Source organism: Manis pentadactyla, chromosome 7 (genome assembly GCF_030020395.1).
Source record: "Manis pentadactyla isolate mManPen7 chromosome 7, mManPen7.hap1, whole genome shotgun sequence".
Lineage (NCBI taxonomy): Eukaryota > Metazoa > Chordata > Mammalia > Pholidota > Manidae > Manis > Manis pentadactyla.
In genome coordinates, this window is record NC_080025.1 from 64,258,466 (window position 1) to 64,275,774 (window position 17,309).

The 17,309-nt window shown below is 33.2% G+C and overlaps 1 protein-coding gene across 6 annotated transcripts in view; it reads left to right on the top strand.

Annotated features, from left to right (window-relative positions):
* CD36 (CD36 molecule) overlaps positions 1-17,309 on the top strand; it is an 86,781-nt gene that overhangs the window by 63,289 nt on the left and 6,183 nt on the right. For all 6 annotated transcript variants that reach the window (XM_057504450.1, XM_057504453.1, XM_057504451.1 and 3 more), the window contains 6 exons: positions 8,245-8,392; positions 8,821-9,000; positions 10,228-10,319; positions 12,263-12,309; positions 15,089-15,158; positions 16,276-16,463. In XM_057504450.1, the coding sequence (XP_057360433.1) occupies positions 8,245-8,392; positions 8,821-9,000; positions 10,228-10,319; positions 12,263-12,309; positions 15,089-15,158; positions 16,276-16,463 (725 nt within the window). The remainder of the gene's footprint in view (positions 1-8,244; positions 8,393-8,820; positions 9,001-10,227; positions 10,320-12,262; positions 12,310-15,088; positions 15,159-16,275; positions 16,464-17,309) is intronic.

Genomic DNA, 17,309 nt, shown 5'->3' on the forward strand with positions numbered 1-17,309 from the left:
AGAACAAGATAAAACACTTGAAAAATGGGCTAAATGAAGTGGAAATGAGCAATCTTCCTGATAAAGAATTCAAAGTAACAGTCATAAAGATGCTCACTGAACTGGGGGAAAGAATAAATTGATGATCTCAGTGAGAACATCAACAAAGAGACAGAAAACATGAAAAAGAGCCACTCAGAGCTAAAGAATACAAGAAATGAAAAATATAGGGAATGAATAGCAAACTGCTGGAAGCAGAGGAAAGACTCAGTGTGATGGAAAATAGAAATCATCAGAGTAACTAAACTGAGGAACAGAGAGAATAAAGAAAATTACTAAAAACAAGAAGATGCTAAGACAGCTGTGTAACAACTCCAAATGAAACAGTATTCACATAATAGGGGTCCCATAGGAGGAGAGAGAGATAAAGGAGCAGAATGTATCTTTGAATAAATAATAGCTGAAAAGTTCTCCAATCTGGGTATGGAAGTAGATATCCAGAGCTTACAAGCGCACAGAGCCCCTTATAAGATGACCCCCAGAAAGACAACACCAAGACATATAATAATTGAAATGACAAAGATTAAGGATAAAGAGAGGGTACTGAAAACAGAGACAGGCAGACAGTTACCTATAAAGGAAATGCCATAAGGCCATCAGCAGATTTTGCAGCCAAAATTTTCCAGCCAGAAGGGAGTGGTATGAAGTATATAAGTATTAAAAGGAAATAGCCTACAAGCAAGAATTCTCTACCCAGTGAGGTTATCTTCAGAATTGAAGAAGAGATTTAAAAGTTCCCAGATAAACGAAGGTTAAAAGAATTCACCACCACTAAACTGGCCTTATAGAATATGTTGAAGGGTCTTCTTTATGTGGAATGTTCTTAAGTCTAAATATTTTTCATTAGTAAAAATAAACCTACAATAAAGGTAATAGACCAGTTACTTACAAAGCAAATATCAAGTTCAAAAAACAAAAGTAGTAAAATCAGCTATATGCAAAATTAGTCAAGAGATACACAAAAGATGTGTATTATGACATCTTACGTAGGAAAGTGTGGAGGAAGAAAAAGAATAAAAAATTAGTACTTCGAGAATGTGTTCAAAATTGAGCAACCATCAACTTAATATAGACTGTTATATATTTAGGGAACTATGAACCTTGTAACCACAAACCTAAATAGATACACCAAACATTTTTTAAAAGGAATCCAAACATAACACTAAAGAAAACCATCAAATGACAAGAGAATAATGTAAGAGAGGAACTACAAAAACAATCAGAGAACAATGAATGAAATGGCAAGAAGTCCATACCTATCAATAATTACCTTAAATGTAAATGGAATGAATGCACCAATCAAAAGACACAGGGTGGGAGAATGGATAAAGAAACCAGATCCATCTGTGTGCTGCTTACAAGAGATTCAGAACTAAAGACATACACAGACAAAGTGAAGGGATGGAAAAAGATATTTCATGCAAATAAAAGAGAAAAAGCAGGCATAGCAGTACTTATATCAGACAAACTAAACTTCAAAACAAAGTAATAAGGGACAAAGAAGAACATTACATAATGATAAAGGGATCAGTCCAACAAGAGGATATAGCAAGTTGTAAACATTTATACACCCAACATACAAGCACCTGAATGAATAAAAAAAAATACTAAGAGACCTAAAGGGAGAAATATACAAAAACACAATCACATTAGAGAATTTTAACACCCCATTTACATCAGTGACAGGTTTTCCAGACAGAAAATAAATAAGGCAACAGAGGCAGCAGAATACAAGTGCACAAGAAATGTTCTCCAAATAGACCACATATTAGGACACAGAGAACCTCAATAGATTAAAAAAGATTGAATTATATCAAGCATCTTCTCAGATCACAATGATATGAAACTAAAAATCAATTACATGAAGAAAACAAATAAAAAAACACTTGGAGGCTAAAAAATCATGTTTCTAGATAATCAATGGATCAATGCACAAATCATAGAGGAAATTAAACAATACATGGAGACAAATAGAAACACAACAGTTCAAAATATTTGTGATGGAGCAAAAGCAGTTCTAAGAGGGAAGTACATAGTATTACAGGCCTACCCTGAGAAATAAGAACAATTGCAATAAATGATCCATACTCACAAATAAAGGAATTAGAAAAGGAAAAAACAAACAAAGCCCAAAGTTAGTAAAAGGAGGGACATAATAAAATCAGAGCAGAAATAAATAGAGAATAAGAAAACCACAGGAAAAAAAAAAAGAAATCAAGAATTTGTTCTTCAAACAAATAAGCAAAATAGACAAATCCCTAGCCAGACTTATCAAGAAAAAAAGAAAACACAAATAAACAACCAGCAATGAAAAAGAAGTTACAACTGACACCATGGAAATTTAAATTATAAGATAATAATATGAAAAATTATATGCAATAAATTGGACAACAGAGAAGAAATGGACATATTCCTAGAAATGTACAATCTCCCAACATTGATGCAGGAAGAAACAAATTATAAACAGACCAATTACTAGTAACAAAATTAAGTTGGTAACTAAAAAAACTCCCAACAAGTTCAGGACCAGATGTCATCACAGGTGAATTCTGCCAAACATTTAAAGAAGAGCTAATAAACATCCTTCTTAAAGTATTCCAAAAAGTAGAAGAGGAGGAAATACTTGCAAACTCATTCTATGAGGCCATCATCACTCTAATCCCAAAACCAGACAAAGACACTACAAAAGAAGAAAATAACAGATTAATAACCCTGATGAAAAAAGATGCAGAAATCTTCAGCAAAATTAATAGCAAATAAAATTCAAATATACATCAAAAGGATCATCCATTATTCCAGGGACGCAAGGATGGTACAATATTCATAAATCAATCAGTGTGATACACCACATAAACAAAAGGATAAAAACAACATGATCATCTCAATAGATGCTGAAAATCTGACAAAATTCAACATCCATTCATGATAAAAACTCTCAACAAAATGAGTATAGAGGGTATGCACCTCAACATGATAAAAGCCATATATAACAAAGCCACAACTAACATACTTAATGGTGAAAAGCTGAAAGCTTTTCCTCTAAGTTCAGGAATGTACACTGAACTGAAGATGAGGGTGCACACTCTCTGTGCTTTTATTCAGTATAGTACTGGAAGTCCTAGATATGGCAGCCAGACAAGAAAAGTAGATAAAAGGCATCCAAATTGGAAGAAATAAAATTGTCACTATTTGCAGATGATACGACATTATATATAGAAGATGTAAAAGACTCCAAAAAACTATTAGAACTAATAACTGGATTCAGCAAAGTCACAGGACACAAAATCAATATACAGAAATCTGTTGCATTTCTATTTACTAACAACAACTAGCAGAAAGAGAAATCAACAGAACGATTCCATTTACAATTACATCAAAAAGAATAAAGTACCTAGGAGTAAACCTAATGAAGGAGGTGAAAGACCTGTACTCTGAAAACTATAAGACACAGAAGAAGAAAACTGAAGACTAAAGTAAGAGACAAATAAATGGAAATCTATCCCATGCTCATGTCAAAATGCCTATCTTGCCCAAAGCAATTTACAGATTTGAATGTAATCACTATCAAAATGCCAATGACATTTTGCAAGGAGCTAGGGCAAATAATCCTAAAGTTAATATGAAATTACTAAATACCCAAAGCAATCTTGAGAATAAAGCTGGGTGCATCACAGTCCCTGACTTCAAGCTACAGTAGTCAAAACAGTATGATACTGGCAGAAGGACAGACCCAAAGATCAATGGAACAGAATAGCAAAATAAACCCATGCACATATGATCAATTAATATATGACAAGGGAGCCATGAATTTACAATGGGGAAAAGACAGCCTCTTCAATACCTGGTGTTAGGAAAACGGGCCAGCTACGTGCAAGATAATGAAACTGGATTAGTCCCTAACACCATACACAAAAGTAAATTCAAAATTGATTAAAATCTTAAATATAAGACATGAAACAATAAAACTTAGGAGAAAACATAAGTGAAAACCTCATGAATACAAGCATGAGTAATTTTTTTCTGGACATGTCTCCCCAAGCAAAGTAAACAAAAGCAAAAATAAACATCAAACTAAAAATCTTCTATACAGCAAAGGAAACCATCAACAAAACAAAAAGGCAACCTACAATATGGGAGAATATACTCATAAATGATTTATTTGATAAGGGGTTAACATCCAAAATATATAAGGAACTCATATGACTCAACACCAAAAAAAACCAAGTAATCTGATTAAAAAATGGGCAGGGGACCTGAATAGACATTTTTCCAAAGAAGACATACAGGTGGCCAAAAGGCACATGAAAAGATGCTCCATATCGCTAATCATCGGGGAAATGCAAATCAAAACCATAATAAGGTATCACCTCACACCAGTCAGAATGGCCACTACTCAAGACAAGAAACAACAAGTGTTGGTAAGGATGTGGGGAAAAGGGAACCCTCCTACACTGTTGGTAATATACATTTTTGCAACAAGGATGGAAAAGTATGGAGTTTCCTCAAAAAACTAAAAATAGGAATAACATATAACCCAGTAATTCCACTTGTAGGAATTTATCCAACTCTGATTGGAAAAGACAGATGCATCCCTGTTTATGGCTGCATTATTTACAATAGCCAAGATATAGATGCAACCACATTGTCCACCAATAGATGCATGTATAAAGAAAATGTGGCACATATACACAATATTATTCAGCCATAAAGAAAAAAGAAATACTGCTATTTGTGACAATATGGATGGAGCTGGAGGGTATTATGCTAAGTAAGATAAGCCAGGCAATGAAATACAAATACTATATGATCTCACTTTTTGTGGAATCTAAACAAAACAAAGAAAACAGCAATAGGCTCATAAATACTGAGAAGTGACTGGTGGTTACCGTGGGGAAGGGTTGGGATTGTTGAGACAAATAGGTGAATGGAATAAAGATGCACAAAATCTCAATCATAATATAAACTAGTCATGGGTAGTTCTGTAACATCTTTCTTTTGATATATAGTAACTACACTAGTAACTAATAATGTATATAATTGATGAATAATTATGTTGTATATTAGAATATATTGTAATATTTTATATCAACTGTACTTCAATTTAAAAAATTTAAATTACAGAAGTTCTAATGATCTAGGTCAATGGTCAGCACACTTTTTCTTTCAGAGCCAGAGAGTAAATATTTTAGGTTTGTGGGTCATTTGATTTCTTACTTCTGCCATTGCAGTGTGAAATCAGCTAAACCCAATACATAAACAAGTGAGCATGGCTCCTTTCCAATAAAACTACTTACAAAAATAGGAGACTGACCCTTATGCTATACTATAGTTTGCTGACATTTGATCTACACAGCAATAAATGAACTCTTGAGTTTCTTTATGCCATCCGTCCAAGATTGTAAAGTGCAAAAGAGAGACTCTCACAGCACTTCGTAGCTTGTCACTTTTCTGGGGCTAAAAAGATATTTTGATTGAGTGTCCCATCAGCACTGCATAGATTGGAGAAGGGGTGGTAGGCAGATTGGGAGGATGTTTCCAGGAGAAGAATGAAAGAATACTAAGAAGATTATATTTTATAAAGTATTTTTACTATACAGGTTCTTGTGGAATGGAACTAGTTTAAGGAAGAACTTCCCATATTGATTAATATTGAAATATATGATATAAAAGCCTGACATTTAAAATTTAGATTTCCAAACTTAGATTTCAAATTCATTTACAGGAATAAATTTGATGGTTGGTGACATGTTGCTATTCATTATGTTTGGGAGTGAAATGGATGAGAGTCCAAAGTTATCTAGACAAGCAGGAAACTCACCAATGGCCTAATATATAAACGTCAATTAAAGTGCATGGCTTTCTCTCTACAATCAACACAGTTAAGTTTTATTATCAATCTGAGAAAAGGTCACTTAAATATTTTAGCTATACTTAATTGCATTTTAAGTATGAAATTGCATGTGCCAGAGATATTTATACATTCAGTAGACATTTTCAAGATTTATAAAAATACTATCCTAGTCGATATGCATAGAATACTTTACATTGCTTTTAAGCAAACAAGGATGAAAACTAAGAATAGAATACCTTTTTACAGACAGAAGTTCCATGATGTCACATCTCTCTTTTGCATTCAATCTGGATTTTGCATTATGCAAAAAAGCTGTATCTTATTTAAAGAGTTTTTAATTATAAGGTCTGAGCTGGATTGAAACTAGATGCATGGAACATTAAAAAACATAATTGTCTATAGCTGACAATTTCTCCTGACGCCAGATGCATCACACAATGGCTTTATAAACTCTTTAGTTTAAGAGATTAACTATTTCAAGTTATTTAGGCACAAACAATATTTTCCGATGGCGTGTAGGTGGGCAGTGTTAAATTGTTTAAATTATGAATAGTTTGCGAGGAACAAATGCAATGCCATATTTCTCTATATTAATTATCACTGGTCAGATAACTAACACATAGACATTTTGCTCTGCTTGTTTGATGTCTTTTGTAGAGAAATAGAGTTCTCATTTTATTAGTTGAAAAATGATGAGAACACTTGTGATGTAACTAATTTTAAGAATCTTATAACTACTAATTATTTACAATATTATTGTATCCTCATCCTGCCATTTATTAAGAGCAAAAAACAAAAAAAACTAAGAAACTTGAGAAAAATTAAAAAATATACACAGGACTCGTTTTAAAAGATTTTTCCTTTTAATGAGTGCCATCTCCTGGTAAAATATTGTAATTACAATTTAAGTTCTAGAATTTGGTTCACAATTATTTTAATATTATTTCAATTATATATACATAAATGTTCCTGAAAAATGAAAGCACTTCAACTTTAAATCTTAATAAAATGTAATATAATTTTAAAATACAATACTCTAAGATAAAGTAGTAATTGACTAATAACAGACTGTCCTGGTTGGTGTTTGAGATTTTGATATTCTGTCTACAGTACTCCAAGAATAAGTAATAAAACTTTGATGAAATTATATTAAAAGAAAAATACCTTTCTATCTTATTGTAAATTCTCTTTTGAAAGTATGTGAGCCATTAATTAATTAATTAATTAATTTAAAAAATGTATTGAGAACCCACCATGTACCAAACACTGCGAATACAAAGCACTCACAATCCCTCCCTACCTAGAGGAGTCTACATTACATTTACATTACAGGAATAAAATTCTTATACATGAGTGAAATGTGGTGGGTGATTTTTTTTTACATTTCAGCACCATATTTTTCAGTCTTTACCTTAGTTACTATTCACTTACTCAATAGTCATTCAAATATGTGATAGTGCGATGAATGATGTAGCCCTTATCTCAGTGACTGTCTAACACCTACAGAAGATTTTTCTCCATAATAAACACCCTTCACCACATTCCTAAATAACAGTTGGTACTTTGCAGCATAGAGATGTCAGATCCAGGACTTTAGAACTGTTCAACATTCAATATATGGGAGAAAGAGTGGTGGGGAATTGGTCTGTAAAATGGAAATTATACTCCATCAGTTATCTTTAATTCTTATGAAAAAACTAGAAAATATGGGAAAGCTGGTGCTGGCTAGGCTATTTGAGCATTCTTTCTAATGTAAGAAAATGTGCGTTTAATATTCCTCTGCTCTCTACTCTCTCCTCCTTACCTTCAGGATAAAAGCTAAATATTTGAGTGTAGATGCAACCCTTTTAGGTATGAGATCTTGCTTATTTCAGCAGCTTTATTTCCCACCATTCTCCTTACACTCTTAGTCCAACCAAATTCAACAATTTGCATTTCTAAAAATACACCATGTTCTTCCCGTCTTATACATGCTACATTCTACCCTATCTTACCTAACTACCCTGTTTGTCATTCAGACCACTTATGTGGGATTACTACCAAAATGTGTCTTGACCCTTAACCCCACCATGACCATCCTAAGCCTGGATTTGTATCTGTGTTAGGTTTTCCCATAGACTGTGTAAACTCCCATAATACCTCATATTCCTTCCCCACTGCTATGCAAATTTAAGACTCCCCTAACTTGCTGGAGACCTAGCATTAGCCTATTTATCATTTTAAACCAATTGTTTAGCATAATTTCTGACTTAGTGTACGTACTCAGAAAGTACCTGTTGCATGAATGAATGGCATTTGAGATCTAATGTCAACTTGAGACAACTATTTTGAATTTATTTACTCTTGTTTTTCAGAGTCCGTTATTTAGCCAAGGAAAATATAACCCATGACTCTGAGAACCACACAGTCTCTTTCCTACAGCCAAATGGTGCCATCTTTGAACCTTCACTGTCAGTTGGAACAGAGAATGACAGTTTCACCGTTCTCAATCTGGCTGTAGCAGTGAGTAGACAACAAAATTGTTTTTGAAATACTCTAGAATCCACTATAATTAATCTCTTGACCAGAAACATCATTAGGTATTATTTATTTTGTCATTTTTACAAACATGTCCTGCGTCATTTTTTGAATGGAATTATGGTCTTTTGGACAGATAACAAAATCATGTAAGAATCAAAGACCACTTAAAGTATACCAGTAAAAAAATTGGACTTTGAATGCTGTCTTCTTGTGGCTGATACTGAGGCAGAGAGAAAAATGTAATCACATAGGGTTCAAATGACACCTAGCCTTGCCGAGATTTGGTAGTAATTTTAAAGTTACAATTAAAAATGTTTTAATTAAACTTCTAGTATTTAATCCATTTATTTGTTAAAAATCTGATACTGCAATTGGTGTTTTAAACAGTAATCATTTTTTGTTTTTTGTAGGCTGCAGCACATCTCTATCCAAATGCATTTGTTCAAGTGTTACTCAATTCACTTATAAAAAAGTCAAAATCTTCTCTGTTTCAAAATAGAACTTTGAAAGAACTATTGTGGGGCTATAAGGATCCGTTCTTGAGTTTGGTTCCATACCCCGTTGCTACAACAGTTGGTCTCTTTTTTCCTGTGAGTACCAAATATGAATGTCGATATTGTTATACTTTAATTGGATAAATACAATGGCATTGACAATTCATACTTTTATAATTTAATGCGTTGATGCTATTTCTGATCTGGGAATATACATTCTAATTTTTTTTAAGTCTCTCACACAGTTTCAGCATTCTGAGTTGGGAAAATATACTTATCTAAATTTAACAACTAAATTTATATTAAGACATTGAGATTTAATTAGATTTTCATTGTCTAAATAAGGTTTTAAGTTGGTAAGGCTTTTGAACATGATTTTTGGTTTTGATTTCCTTTTCAAAGAATCAAGTTTAATACCATATTTTTTGTGTTAAATGTACTCTTCCTATCATTCCTCCTTCTTTAGACCTCTTCCAAAATGTGTTTGAATGTAAATTTAAAAGCATAAATTTGCACACAAAGAGACTGGTAAATCAGCAGTGTCCTATTTTAATGGACTTTGTTCATAATAACTTCCACTGGCCTACAGTGTCATGAAGGGTGGTTTGGAGATTAAGGAAACCATAAACTTGGCAATATACTTAGTTATAGCTTAATGTTTGGAATTTAAATAGGCCAAACTGACCTTTGAATTGGAATTTTGACTATGATTTCATTCAACTCTCTATGTGATATTAGTTATATTCTCCAGTTCACTGTTGTTACTTTACTTCTAGATGGTGTTTAGGATTGCAAGGTTATATATTCAATATGAGGCAGAAAAAGCCTTAAGGAATCAAAGATTATTTTGAACTCAAATACCCATAATTCTGTCCTTGGCTAATCCTGTTTTTAGTTTTGTATACCTAATTTTTAATAACCACTTATTGAAGTTCATAACATTTAGACTATCTCTAGAAATCTGACATTGTTCTCATAGGTTTTGTTCAATATCTCTTCACCTCAATATAATAGGAGTAGTGGTCAAAATTGCCTTTCAAACTTAATTATGACAAAGAGTACTGGAGTTTAGATCATGTCAACTTTTAATATTTTCTTCATTGTCTCAGCATCTACCATTTAATGCTAGGCACCTCTTTTATTCTATCTTTTAAAAATGTTAAAGACAATAATTTAAAAACTTTATTGCATATATATCTCAAACCATATAAAATAATTACAAGTAATCAGTGTTTGAGAAATGTGAAAGGTAATTGCATAATTTTTAACTTGGAAAATAGGGTTTGTTCCAGAAGTAATTTTTTCTTGTATGTGTCTTTTCAGTACAATGATACTGCTGATGGATATTATAAAGTTTTCAGTGGAAAAGATGACATAAGCAAAGTTGCAATAATTGACACTTATAAAGGTAAAAAGTAAGTATCCAGGTAAAGTGTGTGTGTGTGTTACCAGGGAACAAAAAGGCAGGGGTGCTGTTTGTGTACCTGTAAAGGCACAGGCACCAACCTATGAACCAGACCTGTCTGTATCTCCACCCTGGAGATGTGTTCTGCCAGGTGTTAACCATTTAATTGTGACAAATGGTCACACTAAGCTGGTGAGTATCAGTCCCACTTAAGGTTTGGTCTGCCTTTATTTACAGATTCTATTGTAAAAAGAAATCCAGAGGGTCAGTTTCCCTCTCCGCTGTGTCACAGTGCACACATACAACCACACAACCACAGAGGTAAAGAAAATCAGCACATCAACTTATCATCTAGCAGATATGAAAATATAGTTTAGGGTAGTTTTAATTGAGTTTATGACATAATAACTGTTCATTCCAGTGACATGACTTAATAGGTCTGTAAAGATGGAAGCTTAATGGATCCATGCAAATGCTTTCATGACTTTCCCCTTCAAAACTTCTTGAAATAATTTCTATACTGAGAACTGAGCTTCTAAAAAAAATTATCAAAGCAAAAATGGAATCAGTATTTCAAGCACAATTCTAAAATTTACATTAAAAAATCTTGAAAATAAAGAGCATAACTCCTTTGAAGTGATAATAGAATGAGACACAGTCAAATAGCTGTGATCTCTTCTTTTTTCCTACCTCCTGCCTATTCATCTGAAATATACATAACTTAGATGTGTAAAACCAGAAGAATCCCAATAAGTAGCAGGAGAGGAAGCTTGTTTTCTTCTGCTCAAAGTTAAAAAATGTGCTTTACACCAGTTACTTCCTGAAAAAAGAATACAGTAATTAAAATCAAAGAGTATAAACTTTTCTATTAATGTAAGTTACCATTGCCTCACACTGGGTCCCTATCTAAAAAAGGCCATGCAACTGTTAAATATCCACCCATGTAGTACTTCTTCTACAGAGTCAGTCACATATTCTCATAGGAAAGTACAGTGGAGTAAAACAAGCACTTCCACATGCTGACTTCAGGGGAAATCACATCACTGTATACTGAGGAACATGAGCATTTCCACCATTTCAATATTATAGAGAGGTTTTGGGGAAAGTTGCTAAGTGCTCCTAGTTGGAGTAAGAATTTCAGAATAATTTCAGATCATAAGGTTAATTTAACTGATCATGGCAAGACTGAGTATGATTAACTGCTTAAACTGTTTCAAAAAGAAGCAACAGCTTATGTTGACATCTCAGTGGATGATATATTAGGAGAGGAAAAAAACCTCTTTCATCTCCAAAATGTGGCTGTGGATGTAGAAAAACTATTACTACAATTGTTTTTGTTACTTCCAGATACACATCCATATATCTTATTTAGACACCAGAGTATAAATTAGTAAGATCTGTCCTACTTTAATGCCAGCTCATACAAGAGTTAGAAGGGAGAAAAAGTAAAAATTCATTTACATGTTTCTACTCACTATTGATCAAACATCTACTTCTTTTCTCCTCCCCACTCTTCTCTTCTTCCTCATATTAAGCTTACATCAGTTACCTACTTAATGTTTCCTCCTATTCAGTCTGAGCACCCAACATACTACCAAATAATCCATTTCTTCCATTGGAAAAGAAAAGTTTTCCCCTAAGTAGAGATATAAATATCTGAAAAAAGTTACTCAGTTTTCTTTTCTCAGAGCTGTGTCTATTCCCAATAGCATCTAATCAACATTTGGCAGTTTCTATTGTATAATCTGGCCACTTAATGGCGTCAGGCATGTAATTCATCCCAACAAGATGAAAGCTTCAAACAAAACAGGGACTGAATGATTTGGAATAGTTCTTAAACTTGGTATTTGTCACATCTGATCTTTATTATTTTGACAGAAGTATGAATCATAATTATATGAGAAAGGTACTCTTGAAATGTGAGTGTTCATTTTCTTTCTTTTTGTTCCTAAGGACTCTCTCCTTCTGGCCAAGCTATTGTGACATGATTAATGGCACAGGTGAGGGCATTTGTTTGTGGTAATAATCACAATGAACCCACCTTCCTCTTTCCCACAAACCTACCATTATACCTACAATGTTCTGAAGGTTGAGGATATGTGTTTACCTATCTTTTTTATCCATATGGCATAATTCAGAGCATCTATTCTTATAGGCTTAGTAAATGTCTGTTTGATGTAATAGAATTTCTGAAGATTAATTATCTAGAATTAGCCTTTACCACATTACCACGGAAACATTTGCTTTGTAAAAACTTTAATGACCTGTCTCCCTGGCAATGGAGTAAACAGTTAAAAAAAAGAATTAAAGTAGTTACTGCTCACTTCTCTTATAAATACCATACAAATAATAATTTGAAATTGAAAGAATAAAGAAAATCAAGGTAACTACCAAAGGTAAAACACAATTCCAAGTGTGGTTTCAAGCTGAGGTAGAATCAATAAAGTTGCAAGACAGAGTCAACCATTATAAATAAGATGGTCAAAATAAGAGGAGAAAACAAAAAGATTTTAACAATGTTAGATGTCTACTAACCATGAAAAAATGTATTTAAAATGAGCATTTTGAATTAGAATTGGGGAAAAAGAAAGAACTCTGAACTTAGATTTAGTGTGTAATTAGATCTGGCTTTTCCTTGAAGAAAAGCAAGTACTCATATGCCTATTAGTTTAAGAATTAACATTTTTAATAAGTAATGGGAATCAAATATCATGAGGTAATTAAAATCTGGGGTGAACTTTCAACTACTGGAAAAGAGATGTTTACAAAGTTAATGAGAAAATACATTGTTGGAAAGGAATATAATAAATGTGAAAAAAGTTAAATACAAAGTTACTAGGGAATAAAACAGAAACACAGGGAATGTTTGTCTTTCCAAAGGTATTATTAAGCCTTGCATGTTCATTTAATTGTGCTGTCATTTTCTTACAGAAAAACACAGCAACAGCACTGTTAGGTTTGCTCTGTGGCACTCTGAGCCATGGGGTGGGTGAAGAAATTCCTTTCTAAGCAAAGCACTTCTGCAAATAAATTGTCAAGTGTCTCAATACTACTAACTATAGTAATTACATAAGCATAATACTTCAGTCCTTAGATACCAAGAGAAAAACACTGTGCTGCTCCTTAAATAGTAAAGGGTTCTTTGTGGGTTTCAGAAAAAACATTATTAAACAATTCTGTCCAAAGCTATGTTGCAGAGAAGCTCTAGAAGGAGAGAGAGATAAAGGATTCATTAACGACAATGATATGAATACGTTAGCATCAGGCATGAAGTTAAAAGTATCTAAGAAGAAAACAGAAGCAAAACACATGAGGAGCAGAGGTAGACTGGACAGGGCTGAGGACTCTTTGGTGTCATGCCTGTGAGAGATTCTCAGTTATGGCACAACAGAGAAGGGACTAATGAAACGGAAAAGATTCTGGTGTGTTTTCATCATGATTTAAAAGTACTTCTACTTTCTTCAGTCACTGTGAAGAGACATAAAATGGAGATACTGATATGCATTTGATTGTTTAAAAAAAAAAAGCCCTGCCAGGGTCATCAATTTTGTAGTCATTGCCTGTGATGACTGTTGGGTATAATTATGGCATTCTCTTGGGTGATATTTCAGATAATGATTTTTACAGCTTTTCAGCGTATTTTCCTATATTGGTTAAGGTGTTGGGAAGGCAGTTGTAGACAATTGCCATTCAGGGACCTAACTGGGGAGTTCAAACTGAACTTTAATATCCAGTTCTCTCAATGTAAGGAGAGAACTGTATATTACTGTGATCTTTGATCTCCAGAGAACTGGATATTGTTCACTGTGATCTTCTATTGTCTCATTTATCTCAAAAGTGTAAGAGAAATGTACTAAGATCACAAGGTTGAAGCACTTACCAGAAAAAGAACCTGGACTGCATAATTAAAGGATGGGCCTTACCATTTTGAACAGACATACTAAGTGGTGGCTCAATTTGGTGATATTAATTTGAGAAGCAAATGGAGGAGTTATCTAATTATTTCTTAATACATCCAGTGTGTGCTCTGGATTATAACCACAGTAGAAATACAGTAAACTCAAAAAATCCTTTTTGTGTGTGATAGGTATTTCCTGCAAACCATTTGCAGGAAATTCTATTTAGTGAGAAAACTTAATAAATGATTTTAAAAATATTAATCAGCTATTAGAGGAGATGAATGAATCACTATAAAAAATGAAAACAATGGGGACCTAACAGAAGTTACACATGAAATTCATGGTAAGAAAAGTGCCGCTCGATTGCTGAGGTGGGGGATTTCAAAGAGGAAACACAATCACAGTTTTAATAATGTGATTTTGCTGTTATTTTTTTAAATTTTCATTTATTTTTAAGGAGTAAGAAAACGATACAAAATTAAATATCAATAAATGTGTATAGTATACAGACTTGTTGAATATGGTAATTGATAGCCACATGACAATTATTACCACTTGAAATGTGGCTAGTACAATTTCAGATGTGCAGTGACTGAAAAATACACACTAGATTTTGTCAATTTTTAAATTGATGACATGTTGAAAGATTTTGAACATACAGATTTAAATAAAATGTTCCTTGTCTTTTTACTTAAAAATGTGGCTACTAGAAGATTGTAAAATTATATATATATATATATGTATATGTGTGTGTGCGTGTGTATATATATATAGTTTGCATTATATTTCTGTTGACTGTACTGGAATATTAGAGGTTTCTAGAACATTTTAGGACACATATTAGATCTAATCCCTTACCACTGGCTTGATTTTTAAACAGATGCAGCCTCATTTCCACCTTTTGTTGAAAAGACCCGGGTATTGCAATTCTTTTCCTCTGACATTTGCAGGTAAGACAAAGACATGGTTGTATTGTTCTGCATTATTTTTTTCCCCAAGTGACAAAACACCGACCAAGAAGATTATACTTAATAATCACGGTATCTGAGAAAAATGAAGTAAATTTAGGGAACTTTTTCTTGATTCATTAAGAATAAATGCAGTACGGAATTCATAATGTGTTTATTAGCTCTTTAAAAAATTGAAGGGTTTAAAAGGATATTTTACATAGTGGAAATCATTTTCTTCTTTGTCATTTCTAAGCAAGAACTACTTTTCCTTTCTTTTACTAAACTACCAGTATGTTTAATGAAAGTCAAGTCCAGAAGGCATGCCCAATCTTTCTAAAGATGTCCAGAAAAGATACCACTGTCACGGCACCATGCTAAAGACATGCTCCACTGCCCCTACAGTGTCTTTTCTAATTGAGAGGCCCAGTAGGCACCACGCAGCCATTGGAGCCCATGCAAGTACACTTGAATCCTAGCCCTGTTCCTGTTGACAGTGTGGTGTGGGCAAGCATTTAGTATCTCTGGATCTCCTTACCTGTAAAATTAAGAAAGCAGTGTTTCTTCATATAGGGTTACTCGGAGGATTGTAAGAAGTATGTATTGAGCCTAGCCCAGGGCTTAGGTCATGGTGGGCACTTGGTAAGTGATAGAGGCATACAAGATCAGTATCAAACACACACAGAGCCCCAGTGAGCCAGCAGCCTTTCTTTCCAGGATTAAGATTTAAAATATAGAACTTCTAATTTTATTTCATTTAAACTGGGCACAAATGAAGGATTAGAGGGAAGTCATTCAAATATTTAATCTACAGAGGAAATAAACAATGAAAATGTCTCCAGTAAAAATACTCCATGGTAGTCCACAAGCAAAAATTGCTCTTGGAAGCTTTTCAAGAACAAAGGTAAGAATAGTTTATACTCAGGTGTTGAGTTCTGGTATACCTTAAAATTTCACAAGAACTCTTTTCCTAAGAGTTAAATAATCATTTGAAATTCTAACAAGAATATGTAATTTTTAAAAGTTAAAGCAAGAATATAAATCTCAAAATAAGAAAAAAAGGAATCTCCAGAATATAGTTCAACTTCCTGGAATACAACTCTTTCTTCTCTGTGTTTAGGTCAATCTATGCTGTGTTTGGAGGCGAAATTAATCTGAAAGGAATCACTGTGTTCAGATTTGTTCTTCCACCCCTGGCCTTTGCATCTCCACTTCAAAATCCAGACAACCATTGTTTCTGTACAGAAAAAGTTATCTCAAATAATTGTACATTATACGGTATGCTAGACATCAGCAAATGCAAAGAAGGTGAGCAAATGTTCTCAGTATCACAGTCCATGACATCATTTGTAGTATTGTTTAAAATGTAGCCTTTATCCAGGATCCCTTGCCACCAAAAATTTAAATTTAGAGAGACACAACAATAAGGACAGAAGGTAAGCATGGTGGTAGAAAAAAAATTTTTTTTTGTAGTGTTTTTGAGGTCCCAATTGTGTTTCAGTACTGCAAAACTTAGTTATTATTAGGTAAAGCCATACCAATTATTTCCCTCCGCTACTTTGGAAAATGTCTATTTAGGTCCTTTGCCCATTAAAAATAAGGGTTTATTTTTTGCTATTTGTTTTTTGAGTTCTATGAGTTCCTTGTATATTTTGGATATTGGATATGTCATTTACAAATGTTTTCTCCCACTTCATAATATTTTCCTTTTGGTAAAGATACCTTTTGCTATGCAAAATTCCTGTGCTCCTTTAAGATTTAGGGTAAAATGAAAATAATTCTCAGAATACTTTGAGCATCCCAGTTTATCCAGCTGCCATTTTTCTAGCTTTTTCTTCTCTGGAAAATGGTAAATAAAAATAAATTTTCACTATGTCTCTGAAATAAGAACTGACTTAAGCGCAAAATGGAGTCTGTTTTATTTCTCTCACCTCCATCTTGGAGTGGGTGTGAATGAAGAAAGAAAAACAAATCCTCAGTCAATAGACATATTACTGCCTGAAACATGAACATATATGGTTGAAACTTTGTGCTCAGCAACTGTATTTTACATACTGAAAATTAACACCTAAGTAATGAACAATATGTCAACTGACAGGTTAATAGGGTGATGCAGAATTTTTTACTTTTTTCTATAATTCTCCTCATCCACCA